Source organism: Mobula hypostoma, chromosome 9 (assembly GCF_963921235.1).
Source record: "Mobula hypostoma chromosome 9, sMobHyp1.1, whole genome shotgun sequence".
NCBI classification, from domain to species: Eukaryota; Metazoa; Chordata; class Chondrichthyes; order Myliobatiformes; family Myliobatidae; genus Mobula; species Mobula hypostoma.
In genome coordinates this window covers 83,846,886-83,865,802 of record NC_086105.1, presented here as the reverse complement: position 1 = coordinate 83,865,802, position 18,917 = coordinate 83,846,886, and the positions used below count along the sequence as shown (strand labels likewise).

The following is an 18,917-nucleotide window of genomic DNA, read 5'->3' as shown; positions in this document are numbered from 1 at the left end:
CAGTTTATCCTTTCAATCTGCTTGGTTTTCTTCAATCAATGGTTTCTGCAGAATACAAGTTTTATTAGTTTAGTTGCTCATTTGATTCTTTTTATAAATCCCTCTGTGTTCCCCCTCTCCTTTAGTGGTTGTTTCCTTTAGTTGCGATGTTGACTTCACTCCACCTTTCCTGGCTATAAGAGTGCAGACTCAGGGTCAGAAGACAGGGGAGAATAAAGACAAACAGATGAAAGTCATCACAGATGAAAGTCTACAAAGACCAATGTCAACCTCAGTCCAGTTGGAAGCCCTTTATTCACAGTGAATGAACAAATTTAAAGTCCCATCATTAATATCTTGACGTCATTAGGGTGATGAATTTTCTACCAGCAAGTCTCTACCCCAAATTTAATCTGATATTTTAAATACAATTTTGCCCCTTCAATCACTGAACAACTTTTGCCCACTCTTCAAATTCATAGGCAGTATCCTCTGCACATCATGTTGAACTGTTGTTGGTAATACCTCTTAGTAAACATAGAACAACCTTCTGAATAGTAAGAGGTTAGTCAAGGGTTAAATTTAAAGTTCATGTTCAGTGCCATTTGACTGTCATTGAAACATTTAAAACCTTTAATTTTTTAATATTATTGAGATACAGCACAGAGTAGGCCTTTCCAGCACTTCTAACCCAGCAATCCTCAGATTTAATCCTAACCTAATCATAGGACAATTTACAATGACCAATTAGCCTACCAACCTGGAATGAAAGAGGAAGTCTGAGGACCCAGAGGGAGCCCACACGGTCACAGAGAAAATGTACCAACTCCTTATGGGCAGCAGTGTGAATGGAATTCGGGTCCCTGGTACTTTTTGTTCGGGGAAGGAGGATTTGGGGTTTGATTATCGTGCTGCTTCGCTTTTCATTCTTTGTTTCCTGGCTACTTGGAGAATTTCAGAGCTGTATACTTTGATAGTAATCTTTGAACCTTTGTGAGGCATTGTGCTAAACACAACTCCACCGTACCCAAATTATAAGTGAACATGTCAAATTAAAAGGAAGGAAAATAAAACTTCCAAGCAAAGCTCCCTTTAAAAGAGAGCTTCGTTTGTGGGACAGTTCGCTAGTTTATGCCACAAAAATTCTTAGAATGAATGTCTCAAGACCAAAGAGAAATAACAGAATAAGAGGTAGCTAATGCCAGTGGAAGTCATAGAGGTTGGTACAAATACAATCTTTAAAAGACATTTGGACAGGAACATGCTGAGGAATGGTTTAGATCAGGGGCTCCCAAACTTTTTTTTATGCCATGGAGCCTACCATTAACCAAAGGGTCTGTGGACCCCAAGTTGAAACCCCTGGTTTAGAAGTATGGGTCAAACGCAGGCTAGCGGGTCTAGCTCAGGCAGACATCTTGGTCAGTATTGACCAAACAGGCTGAAGAGCCTGTTAACATGCTGCAATATTCTAGGTCTGGCATTTAGAAACTGTACTTTCAAAAATTACCTTCATTCCTAATACAAAACAGTTTAGTGTAAAATTGAGTTCATCTTCAAAAACACAACAGATTCTACAGATGCTGGAAATCCAGAGTAACACGCACAAAATGCTGGAGGAACTCATAAGGTCAGGCAGCATCATTGGAGAGGAATGAACAGTCAATGCTTTTGGCCAAGGCCCTTCATCAGGACTTTATATAATAAACAGGGTAATATCATTCAAATTTGTTGAAGCTCCAGTCTTTAATTAAATACAAATAGTAATATTTCAAACAAATTTAGATAATGTACAATTCACTAGAATGCAATACATTGACAGCATTAAATTTTTGCTAATCCTTCAAATAAACCCTTTTTTTTTACAAGTTATTAGAAACAAAACTTGGGTTATAAAGATTCTATAGCTGTACCTTTCTACTTGGAGGGTTTAGCAGATAATATTACCTAGTCAATGCAGGTACAAAAATTAATTTTATATTCAGACTTTTTAATTAAAATTCTCTACGAGAGGAACTTCACTCTCATAGTACTTTACTACTGACCAAGACAGGATTATTAACAAAAAGATTCCAGCATTTCAGATGTTAGTATTTACTCCACTTCACTTCCTTGCAGAGTTGTATCTTCTTTCCAGGCAGCGTTATAGAATTGTCCTGAACTCATCAAAGATGAAACTAGGGATATGTGCTTCCACAACCTGGCAAGAAAAGAGCAGCAATAGTATACTTTATTGTCGCCAAACAATTAGTACTAGAACGTACAATCATCACAGCGATATCTGAATCTGCGCTTCACACTTCACACTAGTAATCAGGTCATTAGATGAGCACCAGAATAAAACAAAGACAATTGGCAGCACTTTTCAATATTTTGCAATATACAAAACCCAGGTTCAATCACCACTGCTGTGTGGTCCTGTTCTGGGAATCATACTTTAGGAAAGATGTGATTCACTTTGGACAATTGAATTTGAAGGCAGAATACCAGGTTAATGGCAAGATTCTTGCTATTGTGGAGCAACTGAGTGATCTTGAAGCCCAAGTCCATAGACCCCTCAAAGTTGGTGGTTAAGAAGGGTATGGTGTATTGGACTTTCATTAGTCAGGAGATTGAGTTCAAGAGCTGTGAGGTAATATTACAGCTCTGGTTAGACCACACTTGGAGTATTGTGTTCAGTTCTGGTTGCCTCAATACAAGAAGGATGTGGAAGCTTTCGAGAGGGTGCAGAATACAGAATACAGCCCGGACTAGAAGGCATGTCTTATGAGGATAGGTTAAGCGAGTTAGGGCTTGTCTCTTTGGAGCAACAGAGAATGAGAGGTGACTTGGTGTGTAAGATTGTCAGAGGCATAGATCAAGAGGATAGCCAGAGACCTTTTCCCAGCTGGAAATGGCGAATAAAAGGGGTGTAATTTTAAGGCAATTAAAAGAAAGTATAGAGGGGATATTAGAAGTAAGCTCCTTACACAGAGAGTACTGGTACGTGGACACATTGCCAGGGGTGAAGGTAGATGCAGATACATTAGGGAAATTTAAGAAACTCTTAGCTGGGTACAAGCAAGGTAGGGAAGATGGTGCTGGTGAGACACGGTGACATTTTATGGGCAGCAAACAAAACTACTAACTATTCTATTAATTCTGCCTTTTCTGGACTACTATCATTTCAATCTGCAGCCCATAATTTCCTTTCGGAACTACTTCTGAAGCATCTGCACGAATTGGCATTACTGTAGTATCCTGAAAGATTCGGGGAACTGGACTCTCGAGAATGCAGGTACGGCCGCAGAAGTCACTGCTGGTGTGGACTTAGGACCAGATTAAATCTCTGGGCTAGATCAAAGCAGTGGAGTGCAGGCTCAACAGAAAAAACTAACCAATGCTTAGCTGATTTAAGTGCCAAGGCAGATTAAAAAGATCAAGGTGTTGAGGCTGAGGGCGAAGGACAAACTGGTGTTCAGCTCACTACTGCAGGAGGCTTTATTCACCTCAGTACTGAACTGACGCTGCAGCGAAGGGATTCCCATACCGACTAAACAGGCTCCATGACTGTGGTCTCCCTTTTGGGGACTCCGTGGTTCAGATTCTGTGGTATTTGTTTACTTATTTATGTTTACATGATTTGTTCCCTCCCCCTCCCCCCCCCCACCCCGTACTTTGGGTGTTTAATGGTTTTAGAACATAGAATAGTACAGCACATTACAGGCCCTTCGGCCCACAATGTTGTGCTGACCCTCAAACCCTGCCTCCCATATAACCCCCCACCTTAAATTCCTCCATATATCTGTCTAGTAGTCTCTTAAACTTCACGAGTGTATCTGCCTCCACCACTGACTCAGGCAGTGCATTCCACGCACCAACCACTCTCTGAGTAAAAAACCTTCCTCTAATATCCCCCTTGAACTTCACACCACTTACCTTAAAGCCATGTCCTCTTGTACTGAGCAGTGGTGCCCTGGGGAAGAGGCACTGGCTATCCACTCTATCTATTCCTCTTATTATCTTGTACACCTCTATCATGTCTCCTTTCATCCTCCTTCTTTCCAAAGAGTAAAGCCCTAGCTCCCTTAATCTCTGATCATAATGCATACTCTCTAAACCAGGCAGCATCCTGGTAAATCTCCTCTGTACCCTTTCCAATGCTTCCACATCCTTCCTATAGTGAGGCGACCAGAACTGGACACAGTACTCCAAGTGTGGCCTAACCAGAGTTTTATAGAGCTGCATCATTACATCGCAACTTTTAAACTCTATCCCTCGACTTATGAAAGCTAACACCCCATAAGCTTTCTTAACTACCCTACCTACCTGTGAGGCAACTTCCAGGGATCTGTGGACATGTACCCCCAGATCCCTCTGCTCCTCCACACTACCAAGTATCCTGCCATTTACTTTGTACTCTGCCCTGGAGTTTGTCCTTCCAAAGTGTACCACCTCACACTTCTCTGGGTTGAACTCCATCTGCCTCTTCTCAGCCCACTTCTGCATCTTATCAATGTCTCTCTACGATCTTCAACAATCCTCTACACTATCCACAACACCACCAACCTTTGTGTCGTCTGCAAACTTGCCAACCCACCCTTCTACCCCCACATCCATGTCATTAATAAAAATCACAAAAAATAGAGGTCCCAGAACAGAATCTTGTGGGACACTACTAGTCACAATTCTCGAATCTGAATGTACTCCCTCCACCAAGACCCTCTGCCTTCTGCAGGCAGGCCAATTCTGAATCCACCTGGCCAAACTTCCCTGGATCTCATGCCTTCTGACTTTCTGAATAAGCCTACCGTGTGGAACCTTGTCAAATGCCTTACTAAAATCCATATAGATCACATCCACTGCACTACCCTCATATATATGCCTGGTCACCTCCTCAAAGAACTCTATCAGGCTTGTTAGACACAATCTGCCCTTCACAAAGCCATGCTGACTGTCCCTGATCAGACCATGATTCTCTAAATGCCCATAGATCCTATCTCATCAGAATCTTTTCCAACAACTTTCCCACCACAGACGTAAAGCTCACTGGTCTATAATTAACCGGACTATCCCTACTACCTTTTTTGAACAAGGGGACAACATTTGCTTCCCTCCAATCCTCCGGTACCATTCCCATGGAGAACAAGGATATAAAGATCCTAGCCAGAGGCTCAGCAATCTCTTCCCTCACCTCATGGAGCAGCCTGGGGAATATTCCGTCAGGCCCTGGGGACTTATCCATCCTAATGTATTTTAACAACTCCAACACCTCCTCTCCCTTAATATCAACATGCTCCAGAACATCAACTGTATGGGTTTGCTGTATTTGCTGTATTCGTTTTTTTTAAATGGGTTCTATCGTGTTTCTTTATTTTGTAGCTACCTGCAAGAAGACAAATCACAAGGTATATATACTTCGATAATAAATATACTTTGAACTTTGGATGTTAGAAAAATAAAAGGCTATGTAGGAGGAAAAGGTTAGATCTTAGTGTTGGCATAACATTGTGGGTTGAAGGGCCTGTACTGTGCTGTAATGTTCTGTTCTATGTGATGGCCCGGGGAGAAGTTTTCAAAGGATGACAAACTTAGGTTCTGCAAGCAGAATGGGGTTGGGGTGCATTCCTTGGAACAGAGGTGGTGGGAGGGGATCTCAGACGCATTTACACAGTACCTGGTGATACCATTTCTGAACTACCTGCCAGCGGGAACACAAGACAACACTGAATGAAGGTAAATGAAGCATAGTGAGAGAAGGAAAAGCTTTGAGTGATTAAAATCTGAAATATATTCAGAAGTTTAACAGCAGGCTGATTCAATCATGGCATTGAAAAAGAACTGGATAAACACTTGAAATAAGATTTCAGTATCGTGATGACAAGATCAAGCTGAAATGCTTTAGCATGGGAGTGCTTGGGTGGTTAGTGCAATTCCTTTACATCAACACCAATCAGGGTTTGATTCCCATCACTGATTGTAAGGAGTTTGTACGTTCTTCCTGTGACCTGTGTCCAACCCAAACGGACTTCCTCTGGGCGCTCCCGTTACCTCCCATATTCCAAAGACACATGGTTAGTGAAACGGATTAGATCAATTGGCCACATGTGCATTTACCACATTCTCACAATCAATCCAATATGGTTCATCCCTTCTTTTTGCGCAGGGTTTCAAATACACGCTTTCATCTCAGCAGGCCCAATTCATCACTCCCACACTAAGCTGCACAGTGTGTACCATGGCTAACATGACTCAGTATAGATGTTTAACACTACACCTCCATTGTGGTTCTTGCTCCATGCAGACATAACAGCTAGGTTTAGTGGACATGCTCTGTTGGAACTGGAACCATGGTGACACTTGCAGGCTGCCCCAGCACAGCCTTGGCACTGACACAAAACGACATTTCACTATGTGCTTTGACGGCCTCTTTCCGTGCTACAAATGTTATTCTATAATAATATTTATTCCCAAAATTGCTGTGCTGGTGCAGAAAATTATAACTTATTCTGCATTAATCATTGAAAACCAAACAGAAAAAGAAAGGCAATTTCGAAAAGTCCATAATTCAAGGCTTATTACCTTAATTGTGATCTAATAAAACATCTTCCTGCTGTATTGCACCATTAATGTAAATAAGCATTTCCTCACCTTTCTAGGTAGTTTAGTATAATAAACATAATTTTCCAAGAACATCAGGGCAGCTACAGCATCAGCTGGCATCTCGGGAATCTTCTGACTGAACAAACAAAAGAGAAGGGTGAAAAGACAGTTTAGTTAAAGATGATATATCATTCATTTAATACAAATGTAGCCAAGTTTGCAGATGATATGAAAGTAGGTGGAGGGGCAGGTAGTGGTGAGGAAGCAGGGATTCTGCAGAAGGACTTGCACAGATTAGGAGAATGGGCAAAGAAATGGCAGATGGAATAAAATGTAGGGAAGTATATGGTCACGCACTTTGGTAGAAGGAATAAAAGCACAGACTATTTTCTAAACAGGGAGAAAATTCAGAAATCAGAGGTGCAAACAGACTTGGAGTCCTCATGTAGGATTCCATTGAAGGTTAACTTGCAGGTTGAGTCAGTGGTAAGGAAGGCAAATGCCTTCCTTTGCAGAGGACTAGAATATAAAAGCGAAGATATAATGCTGAGGCCTTCTAAGACACTGATCAGACCACACTTGAGACCAGTTTTGGTCCCCTTGCCTAAAATAAGGTCTGCTGGCATCAGACAGGGTCAAGAGGGCATTCACAAGAATGATTCTGAGAATGCACAAGGAGCATTTGATCGCTCTAGGCCTGTACTACCAGGAGAATGAGGGGAGATGACATTGAAACCTATTGAATATTGAAAGACCTAGTTAGAAGGGATGTTGAGAGGATGTCTCCTATAGTTGGGTAATCTTGGACCAGAGGGCAAAGCTTTAGAATACAAGGATGTTCCTTTATGATGGAGATGAGGAGGATAGTCAGAGGCTTTTTCCCAGGGCTGAAATGGTTGCCACAAGAAGACACAGGTTTAAGGTACTTGGGAGTAGGTACAGAGGAGATGTCAGGGGTAAGTTTTTTACTCAGAGAGTAGTGAGCGCTTGGAATGGGCTGCCGGCAACGGTGGTGGAGGCGGATACAATAGGGTCTTTTAAGAGACTTTTGGATAGGTACATGGAGCTTAGAAAAATAGAGGGCTATGGGTAAGTCTAGTAATTTCTAAGGTAGGGACATGTTCGGCACAACATTGTGGGCCGAAGGGCCTGTACTGTGCTGTAGGTTTTCTATGTTTCTATGAATTTCTTTGCCAGAGGATGGTGAATCTGTGGAATTCATTGCTACAGATGGCTGTGGAGGACAAATCATTGGGTATATTTAATATAGAGGTTGATAGGTTGTTGATTAGGAAGGGTGTCAAAGGTTATGGGGAGAAGGCAAGAGAATGTGATTGAGGGGGATAATAAATCTGCCATGATGCAGACTCAATAGGTTGAATAGCTTCATTCTGCTTCTATGTCTTTTGAATTCCACGTCCATTAAAGTGCACAAATGCCAGCCTCAATTCCACAATTTTCTTTTGTTATTAGAATTGCTGCATTCAAATTGGGGATAAAACTCCCACAAAGTCAGTGTTTTCAGAATGTCTCTTCCACAATGCCAGTAATTCCTACCTGGTAGTACACTGCTCCACTACAGATCGAACAAACTGGCCTATCAGGGCTAGAAAATGCTCAGTGTATCGCGAGTGGAACTGCTTCAGAAGGGTGACAAGTCCAACAACCAGTGGCGGCCAGTCTATCGGATCTGTGGATTTCCTACATACCATTCCTGCAAACACAAACCGAGAGATCAGAATAACAAAGCACCAAATACTTCAAAACTGGGGGAAAAAACATCATCTTCTCAAATACAAGAAACTATTTTCTACAAATTTCTAACAACAGTTGCAGACAAGATATTTTGTTCACCCATTTGGCTCAATACGTGCTGAATGAGCATCACTCATACCTTATCTACATCATGTTCATTAGGCTTTCATTTCAAACTCAAAGCCAAGGTAAATTCAGAGTAAGCATACAATAACATATACTATCTTGAGATTCAAACTGTAACAGTCTAGATTTCTGCTTTCAGAAGGGGCAAAGGCAGGGAAGGTTTTGGGAGTAAACCCCAAGGAAAAGTCCAGAGACAGTCCTACGTTGTTCAAAACTGACTGGCAATTCCTGCTGCACAGCTGGTGCCAAACTCCGTTGGTCTCAGTCGTTCCTTTGGGTTCATCAGATGCGTGAAGGGGGAAGCTTGCTATATGGGCAAAAGCTTGTTTCCCATATTGTACACCAACACACATCAAAGTTGCTGGTGAATGCAGCAGGCCAGGCAGCATCTCTAGGAAGAGGTACAGTCGACGTTTCAGGCTGAGACCCTTCATCAGGATCTCAGGCCTGAAATGTCGACTGTACCTCTTCCTAGAGATGCTGCCTGGCCTGCTGCATTCACCAGCAACTTTGATGTGTGTTGCTTGAATTTCCAGCATCTGCAGAATTCCTGTTGTTTGTTCCCATATTGTACTGCGTACTTAGATATCTAGGATGCAACATCCATGGTCCCTGATTCTACTTTCACAGGTTTCTACTTTCATGCTTGTTGCAACTCAAACTGTTTTTTTTTTAAAAAACATACACTTAATGTGCTGCATTTTGTTGCAACTATTCAACTAGATCACCTGGCAGTAAGCAAAATCTAGGGATAAAAAGGGAACACTCCATTTAACATTTCATCAGGTAACATATCCATATATTTTAATCTTAAATTTCTTCCTATAAGCACAGTGGAAACAGTGCAAAACTGTTCCAGTTTCAGAGCCAACAGTTAGTCAACAGCATCAAGAAACCCACCATCCAGGCCATGATCTATATAGTTATTTGCACAATGTGCTTGTCAGTCTGTGTTTATTCTATGGTATTTCTTTATTTTCCTGTAAATGCCTGCAAAAAAAATAATCTCAGGGTAATATATGGTGACTTTGGTTTTGAGTTGGGTAGGTTGATTCTTGCCTCCAGTTTTAGAATCTAATTTCACTTCACTATTTTTTTAAAGCACAACTGGAAGCCCATCTGATTTTGTTTTGGAGAAGCACTGAAGAAGGGCATCAAACAGATGAACTTACACTGGTGTGAGTTGAAACCCTTGGCACCAGTGTTCTGCACTAGACTATCACTTTTTGTGGCTGGCATTCTAATTCTTTGGGATGAAATCACCTGCACCTCCCACCCCCACCACCCTGTCCTGTCTGCTCACTGTACTCCCAAATGGAAGTTGAGAAAGCTCAACAAGCTAGTGGTGGCTTACTACAGATTATCTTCAGATAGTTAAAACTGGAACACAAAAGTCTTATCCGGAAAATGCACAGCATTAACGTCAAGGAGTAAATTAGAAAAAAAGTAAATGACCAAAAAAAGAATTAACCACTAGTTAAAATTTTGTAATCACAAGCATTTCTGGTTTCTGTTAAGATCTAACTTATTCTGCATTAATCATCAGAACCCAAACAGAATAAGAAAGGTAATTCAGGCCATAATTCAAGGCTTATTATCTTAATTGTAATGCACAAAAATCTTCCTGCTATATCATACTATGAATGCCAACAAACTTTTCCCTACCTACACTACAAAAGTACTTTGTGCATTATATGCAACACACAGTGCATTACCTTGGCTCTTAACATACTGCACTTTTGGTAACTGAGAAATTAGAAACAGTAAATTCACCACTGGGAAATACGGCAGTCTCTTTGTGGTAATGTAAATCTGGAAGCAAAAGAAAACCAGTCAATATACAATTCAATTTAAACAAATCAGGTCTGTGTGACAGCTTAGTACACCAAAGGCAAGACAGTTTAGTCACCATGATATAGACTGGCAGAGGCACAGTCTAATTCCAAGTGTAAAGTTCAGTATTCACGTGGGTGTGGATGCACAGCTGAAACTATTACCATCCCATCAGAAACAATCAGCCTCAATTTAACCACATTAAGGTGGTACAAGGACAAGTAATATTTTTTACTTTATATATATCAAAATAAACTTTATTCACAATAAGAAAATTATTTACAAGAATAAATTACTCAATGTCTATTGATTCCTCCATTCTTAGTCCATGTGTTAAGTAGTCTTTCATTACATCCCTTAAAGCCAATAGGACTGTAGACATCCATGTGGTACAGAACTACAATAATCAGAGGGCTTCTTCACCCTATCCCACAACAGAAGAATCCTATATCGTGATCCTCTCCCACTAAGCCCTTGCCATGGCTGCACAGAGTTTCAGTGCAATCTTCAGCAAGTATTCCTGCGGTCTGGAACGCACAAATTGGCTGCATTCCCTCTACGGACACCTTGATCAGCTGCCAGATCAACAAGTTTCTGACAGACAAAAGGACATCTTTCACTGAGTTGATAATTTGGCAGCAGCAATTGATGTCCGTCTCGGTGTGTGTTCCTGGGATCAGCCCGTAGATTAGGGCTGTCACACAGCAGCTCAGGATGAACTGTGACACAGGCCCTTGCACCTCCCTCTGCATCCTCTTCTCAAACCCAGAGTCTGCAAAGAAGGATGACTGATGGGGGTAAATATACAGAAGGCTTACAGGTGCACTCAGTACCTAAATATGGAACAAAGTGAGAGTTTTTCTACCTCTAACCTATCCTGAACAGATTATATCTTCCTTGCTGCAGAAATGAAATAGAAGGAAGGGATCAAAAGGGAACAATAGCAGAACTCCAAGAGCAGTAAAATTTACTATTGTCAACATGATGAGTGAGCAAAGTTTGGTGTAACAAAACCAGAAGCAATGAAACAGGTGCAAATGAATGAACTTACTCCTGAAACAAAACATACTGTATAATACAGAGGGACCTGAAAGCCAGGATCAGGGAGGCTAAAGACAGGTACAGGAGAAAGCTTGAGTGGAAACTCCAGCAGAACAACATAAGAGAGGTCTGGAGGGGGATGAGGACCATCACTGGGTTCTGGCAAACTAGCAACAGAGGAGCTGAAGGCAGTGTGGACAGGGCCAATGAACTTAACCTGTTCTTTAACAGATTTGACATTGTGGCCCCAGCCCATCCCCCACATGAACCATCTGTTGTCGGCCCCCAACCAACACATATTCCACTCCCCCTCCTACCCCTCGTCACAGTCCCCAACCTGCTCTCATGACTATACCCCTTCCCCACACGAAACCACCACTGTGGGCTTCACAGCTGAACAGGTGAGAAGAGAGCTGAAACGTCTCAACCCAAGCAAGGCTGCAGGACCGGAAGGTGTCAGTACCAGGGTGCTCAAAGCCTGTGCCCCTCAGCTATGTGGAGTACTTCGCTATGTATTCAACCCCTGCCTTGTCCCTGCGCTGAAGACGCCGCGCCCCAGCGGCCTCAATGACTACAGACCGGTGGCATTGACCTCCCACATCATGAAGGCCCTGGAAAGATTTGTTCTGGAGCTGCTCCGGCCTATGGTCAAGCCACACTTAGATCCCCTCCAGTTCGCCTATCAGCCCCAACTAGGAGTTGAGGATGCCATCGTCTACCTGCTAAACCGTGTCTACGCCCACCTGGACAAGCCAGCGAGCACTGTGAGGGTCATGTTTTTTGACTTCTCTGGTGCGTTCAACACGATCCGCCCTGCTCTGCTGGGGGAGAAGCTGACAGCGATGCTGGTGGATACTTCCCTGGTGTCATGGATTCTTGAATTACCTGACTGGCAGACCACAGTACGTGTGCTTGCAACACTGTGTGTCCAACAGAGTGATCAGCAGCACTGGGGCTCCACAGGGGACTGTCTTGTCTCCCTTTCTCTTCACCATTTACACATCGGATTTCAACTACTGCAGAGTCTTGTCATCTTCAGAAGTTTTCGGATGACTCTGCCATAGTTGGATGCATCAGCAAGGGAGATGAGGCTGAGTACAGGGCTACGGTAGGAAACTTTGTCATATGGTGTGAGCAGAATTATCTGCAGCTTAATGTGAAAAAGACTAAGGAGCTGGTGGTAGACCTGAGGAATGCTAAGGTACCGGTGACCCCTGTTTCCATCCAGGGGGTCAGTGTGGACATGGTGGAGGATTACAGATACCTGGGGCTACGAATTGACAATAAACTGGACTGGTCAAAGAACACTGAGGCTGTCTACAAGAAGGGACAGAGCAGTCTCTATTTCCTGAGGAGACTGAGGTCCTTTAACATCTGCCGGACGATGCTGAGGATGTTCTACGAGTCTGTGGTGGCCAGTGCTATCATATTTGCTGTTGTGTGCTGGGGCAGTAGGCTGAGGGTAGCAGACACCAACAGAATCAACAAACGTATTCGTAAGGCCAGTGATGTTGTGGGGATGGAACTGGACTCTCTCACGGTGGTGTCTGAAAAGAGGATGCTAAGTTGCATGCCATCTTGGTCAATGTCTCCCATCCACTACATAATGTACTGGGTGGGCACAGAAGTACATTCAGCCAGAGACTCATTGCACCGAGATGCAGCCCAGAGCGTCATAGGAAGTCATTTTTGCCTGTGGCCATCAAACTTTACAACTCCTCCATTGACAGTCAGACAGCCTGAGCCAATAGGCTGGTCCTGGATTTACTTCATAATTTATTGGCATAATTTACATATTACTATTTAACTATTTATGGTTCTATTACTATTTATTATTTATGGTGCAACTGTAATGAAAACCAATTTCCCCCGGGATCAATAAAGTATGACTATGACTACTATGACTATAATGCAGAGTAGTGTATGGAGAGCATACTAACTGGCTGCATCACATTCTGCTATGGGGAGGATTGGAAACAGTTGCAGAGGGCTGTAAGCTCAGCCGACTCCATCACGGGCACTAGCCTCCCCACTATCGAGGACACCTTCAAGAGGCAGTGCCTCAACAAGTTGGCACCCATCATTAAGGACCCCAATCAGGGCATGCCCTTTTCCTCTGCTACCGTCACAGACACAGAACAACACAACATAGTGTGTCAGTGACACTAAACAACACGACACACAGTGTCAGTGACACAGAACAAGTGTCAGTGACAGAACAACACGACACACAGTGTCAGTGACAGAACAACACGACACACAGTGTCAGTGACACAGAACAACACAACATACCGTATGTCAATGACACAGAACACAACATAGTGTCAGTGACACAGAACAACACAACATACCGTATGTCAATGACACAGAACAACACAACATACAGTGTAAATCACACAGAACACAACATACAGTGTCAGTCACACAGAACACAAGATAGTGTGAGTGGCACAGAACAACACAATAGTGTCAGTGACAGAACAACACAACACAGTGTCAGTGACACAGAAAAACACAACATACAGCATCAGTGACGCAGAACATACTGTACATCAGTGACACAGAACACAAGTGTCAGTCACATTGAACAACACAACAGTGTCAATGACACTGAACCACACAACATACTGTATGTCAGTGACACAGAACAACAGTGTCAGTCACATTGAACACAACAGTGTCAGTGACACTGAACAACACAACATACCATATGTCAGTGACACAGAACACAACATAGTGTCAGTCACATTGAACAACACACAACAGTGTCAGTGACACTGAACAACACAACATACCGTATGTTAGTGACACAGAACAACACAACATACTGTATGTCAGTGACACAGAACACAACATACACAACAGTGTCAATCACCCAGAACAACAGAGTGTCAGTGACACAGAACAACCCAACACACAGTGTCAATCACCCAGAACAACACATAGTGTCAGTGACACAGAACAACACAACACACAGTGTCAGTCACACAGAACAACACAACATACAGCATGTCAGCGATTATAAACCAAATTCCGATTCTGGCACAGTTCAAAAAGCCACAAGTTGAGGCTATTCACTGACTCAATGGATCATTTCCTCTACAAGCATACCTTACTGAGAGGGTTGTGGATGCCTGCAGCCTCCATGTAGGCTGTGATTTCGTACAACAGTGTGTTATCATCTTTAGGATATGGTAACGTTGGGTCCTGATAGTGTGCTTCAACGTCAGCCAACAGCGCTCTGTACAGAAAAGAGAATCATCCTAAAAAAGCCATTTAAGATACCTCCAGTTTTAGCTTGTTTTTCTCCTGAGAAGTTTGAATCAAAGGTCACATGGATGTAAAGAATTCTTGCATTTCTGTTTACAGAACTCTGAGAACACACAAATTGTGACCACATTTCAAAATGGGAGCAAATACACTTCAAAAGCAGTACACTGGATGCAAAATGCCCTAGTCCACGAGTTTACAACACTGTGAAGATATCTTAAACTAAAAATGCATTTACTGATTTTAATGCCTGTAAATAACTCAATGGTAAACATGACAATTAACATTAGCAATAATATTGTCATACTCACAAACTCAAAAGAGATTCTGCAGGTGCTGCAAATCCAGAGTAACACACACAAAATGCTGGGGGAACTCAGCAGGTCAGGCAGCATCTATGCATGGGGATAAACAGTCAACATTTCAGACCAAGGCACTGCTTTAGGACTGAAGGGTCTTGGCCTGAAATGTTGGCTGTTTGTTAATACAAAGATTGGTGGAGGGGCAGGTAGTGTTGAGGAAACACTTAGGTTGCAGTAGGACTTAGACAGATTAGGAGAATAGGCAAGAGAGTGACAAATGAAATACAATGTTGGAAAATGCATGGTCATGCACTTTGGTAGTAGAAATAAACGCAAACTATTTTCTTACCGCGGAGAAAATCCAAAAATTTGAGATGCAAAGGGACTTGGGCGGTCTTGTGCAAACACCTAAAAAGGTTAACTTGCAGGTAGAGTTGGTGGTGAGGAAGGCAAATGCCATGTTAGCATTCATTTCAAGAGGTCTAGAATACAAGAGCAAGGATGTAATGCTGAGGCTTTATAAGGCACTTGTGAGGCCTCGCCTTGAATATTGTGAACAGTTTCGGACTCATCTTAGAAAAGATGCATTGGAGAGGGTTCAGAGGAGTTTCACAAGGATGATTCCAGGAATTAAAGGGTTATCATACGAGGAACGTTTGATAGTTCTGGGTCTGTACTCACTGGAATTTAGAATTTAAGGGGAGATCTCACTGTAACGTTTTGAAAGTTGAAAGGCTTAGACAGAGTAAATGTGGACAGGATGGTGGTGGGGGGGGGGTCTAAGACAAGACGGTAGTGCTTCAGGATAGAGGGGCATCCACTTAAAATAGAGATGCGGAGAAACTTCTTTAACCAGAGGGTGATGAATTTGTGGAATTTATTACCACAGGCAGCTGTGGAGGCCAGGTCGTTGGGTATATTTAAGGCAGAGCTCGAATGGTTGTTGATTGGACGCAGCATCAAGGGTTACGGGGTGAAGGCCGGGGAGTGGGGCTGAAGAGTGGAAAAAAAAGATCAGCCAAGATTGAATGGTCGAATGGTGGAGCAGACTCGATAAGCCAAATGGGCTGAGAAACAGAGGGGAGAGGGACGGGGGAGTGGTAGGAGAGAGGGGAGAGAGAGAGGGGAGGGGAGAAGGGAGAGAGGGGAGAGAGGGGGGAGAGGAGAGAGGGAGAGTGTGAGAGTGTGAATGAGCGTGTGTTACTGTTTTCAGACCAGAGCCACTATAACATATTGTGTGTTGAGGACTAAAGTTCAGTGATCCATAAATTTTTTTTTAGTATCCAAGATTTATCCAATATTTGTTTTATTATAATAGCGACAGTGACATCATACTGCCTTACATGAACATGCACCTCATATTTTCTGTCAACCTGTCAATCTTCTGGCCATGTCTCTCAGGGACTTGTGCTGAATTTATTCTGAATTTTGACTGTATGTGCTGGAATGCAACTGTATGTGCTGTGTGTGACTGTATGTACTGTGTTTTGCACCTTGACCCCAGTGGAACAAAGTTTTGTTTAGTTGTGGACGTGTCTCCTCCAAGATGACCACAACCTTGTCTTAGGGTTTGGAGGCCTATGTGCTTTTACGAAATGGAGAGCTATGCTGGCTGGAGTCAGGGCTTTGTGCTTTCGCTCTTAGTGGGATCGCCCATGCCAAATAGGTCAAAGGGTAGAAGCCAGACTAAGAGTGGTCCGCTGGTCCTCCAGGTTTGGGGGTTCAGCTCAGGGCCAACAACCCTGACTGGTAAAACAAAACTGTTCCAGAAACAGCAATGAAGAATCCTTCCACACCTGAGTGCGACAGTTTTCCTAAGTCTCCACCTAGGACTTGCATGACTGACAGTAGTGAAAACTGAGGGCAAGCTACTGGCATGATGAAGTGACCACCACCAGAGACGGACGACCTTCATTGCTGCCTTGACACCAGTAGTGTAAAGGGCAGTAAGTAACTATACGTGTGTATGGTAGAATGACAATAATCTTGAACTTGAATAAGTGCTCTTACTGGTTGAGGTTGTCCAATGCTGCAGCAAGATGCTTAGAGTCAAACTTGCACGAGTAACTCAGTTCATTGGCAATCTGCTGTCTCAAGATCTGCATCTGCCCCACCTACACATCAAAATAAGTCAAAAGGATTTCAGTCAATCCCACAAATTTACAACACAACAGATTAAAGTAGCACTTGTCTAATGGGTGTACACTAGATTAATTTATTAGAATCTTAATAGATTAATCCTAACGAGTGATAGACAAGAATTTATGGAATCAGAATTCCATATTTTAAAATTATTGTCAATTCCATTAATAATTTCAGCTGAAGAGTCTCAACCTGAAACAACGACTGCTTACATTTTTCCATAGACGCTGCCTGGCCTGCTGAATTCCTCCAGCATTTTGTGCGTGTTGCTTGGACTTCCAGCATCTGCAGATTTTCTCATTTGTTTTCCATTAATAATTTAGTCATCTTAGACATAAACCATAAACATATTTTACACTTCTTGTATGTATAAACTGCATATACCAAGCTGAACATGTACATACACCAAACATCAGGGTGAAGTTCTTGCTGCATTGATACAGTGTGGATTGCCAGTTACACCAGATAACAGGACACTAAAGATTCAGAAACAAGAGATTCTGCAGATGCAGGAAATCCAGAACAACTCACACAAAATGTTAAAGGAACTCCAGCAGCATCTATGAAGAGGAATGAACTGGTAACGTTTTGGGCCATAACCCTTATAAGCCTTCACTAAGGGTCTCATCTCTTTGCCCCTGAACTCGGTATCCTGGATGACTCCCCTCAGTGAAATTTTACCCTCTTAGGATCAGTTTTGAGTCTACACTCACACTGAGGAGCTCAAGGCACAGCTGGAATAAGCGCAATTAAAATGCCTCGGACTTGCCCAAGGACTGCATGAGCTGTTTGGTAAACACAAGAGATTCTGCAGATGCTGGAAATCCAGAGCAATACACACACACACACACAATACTAGAAGAAATCAGCAGGTCAGGCAGCAGCTATGGAGAGGAGCAGACAGACTGAGATGCCTCATCAGGCCTGTATTTTGATTTGTATATGGGTACTTTTGGTGAGAAACAAGTACAATGACCAGCTGAGCAACATGGCAGCTATTTTCATCTGCTCCTTTGAGAAAATATTTAGTCTTTGTTTGCTTCCTTCAATACACAATAAAGGTAGGCCGCTTTGTAGGGAACTGCTACATCATTAAGTCAATGGGTCTAATCACATTGTTGCTGAGAACTTCAACGTCTCTGACAAAACCAGGGCACTGTCACACAGTATTTAATGTAAAGCACAAAACTAAGTTAAAATCTCAATATAATAATATCATGCAGATACAAACCTTCAGTATGGAATCCAAATAAGATGACCAAATCTTCTGGGATTTTGCCACAGCAGCAGTGTACACTTTGCTAGCATTCGCTGAAGATGATGGAATGAAAAATAGGTAATAGTAAGGCTTCTAAAAATAATAGGTTTCTCATCTTATTCCCCATCCCCCCACCCCACCTACTAACTCTATCCCTATTCCTACTTATTCAGTATATTTAATATCTTAATTATTTTTCAGCTGAACTAGATCACTTTTTTTCCTTCTGAAGTAGCAAGCAAATGGATTCACAAGATCAAACTATCCTGGCATGGGTCAGCTGTCCACGTCAAAATTTTTATTGTTGCAGATTCAGAAAGGCAAAACAAAATTAAACATGTAATGTTATTAGTGATTGCTGTATAAGCCAATCCCCTCTATATTGAATGCAATGGTTTGCAGAAGCGTTGGTGAACTTCAACCATACCATCGACGTAGGAGGGTATCGATGGCCTAATCTCCATTAAGGGTGAGGGTGAGGAGGGAATCCTTCAATGCTCCAGAACAGGAGGGGGGCTCAACTGATGGGCCTGGAGGCACATGAACGCTAGAACAGGAATGTGGCAAATAAATGGCCTTCCATGAAGAATACAAATAAACTCATGGGTTTATAACAATTTTCCTGTCATTTT

General features: G+C 42.5%; 1 protein-coding gene across 2 annotated transcripts in view; it reads right to left on the bottom strand.

Moving 5' to 3' along the window:
• Positions 1 to 267: 267 nt before the first annotated feature.
• Positions 268 to 18,917, bottom strand: part of washc5 (WASH complex subunit 5) — a 202,281-nt gene continuing 183,631 nt past the window's right edge. The window contains exons 22-28 of one of the 2 annotated variants that reach the window (XM_063058561.1): positions 18,259 to 18,338; positions 16,896 to 16,999; positions 14,425 to 14,554; positions 10,155 to 10,251; positions 8,116 to 8,272; positions 6,607 to 6,694; positions 268 to 2,176 (exon numbers count right to left, since the gene is read on the bottom strand). In XM_063058561.1, coding sequence (XP_062914631.1) covers positions 2,120 to 2,176; positions 6,607 to 6,694; positions 8,116 to 8,272; positions 10,155 to 10,251; positions 14,425 to 14,554; positions 16,896 to 16,999; positions 18,259 to 18,338 — 713 coding nt within the window. In that variant the 3' untranslated portion in view covers positions 268 to 2,119. Of the gene's footprint in view, positions 2,177 to 6,606; positions 6,695 to 8,115; positions 8,273 to 10,154; positions 10,252 to 14,424; positions 14,555 to 16,895; positions 17,000 to 18,258; positions 18,339 to 18,917 lie in introns of those variants that run through there. The other variant, XR_010019270.1, reaches the window with a different exon arrangement.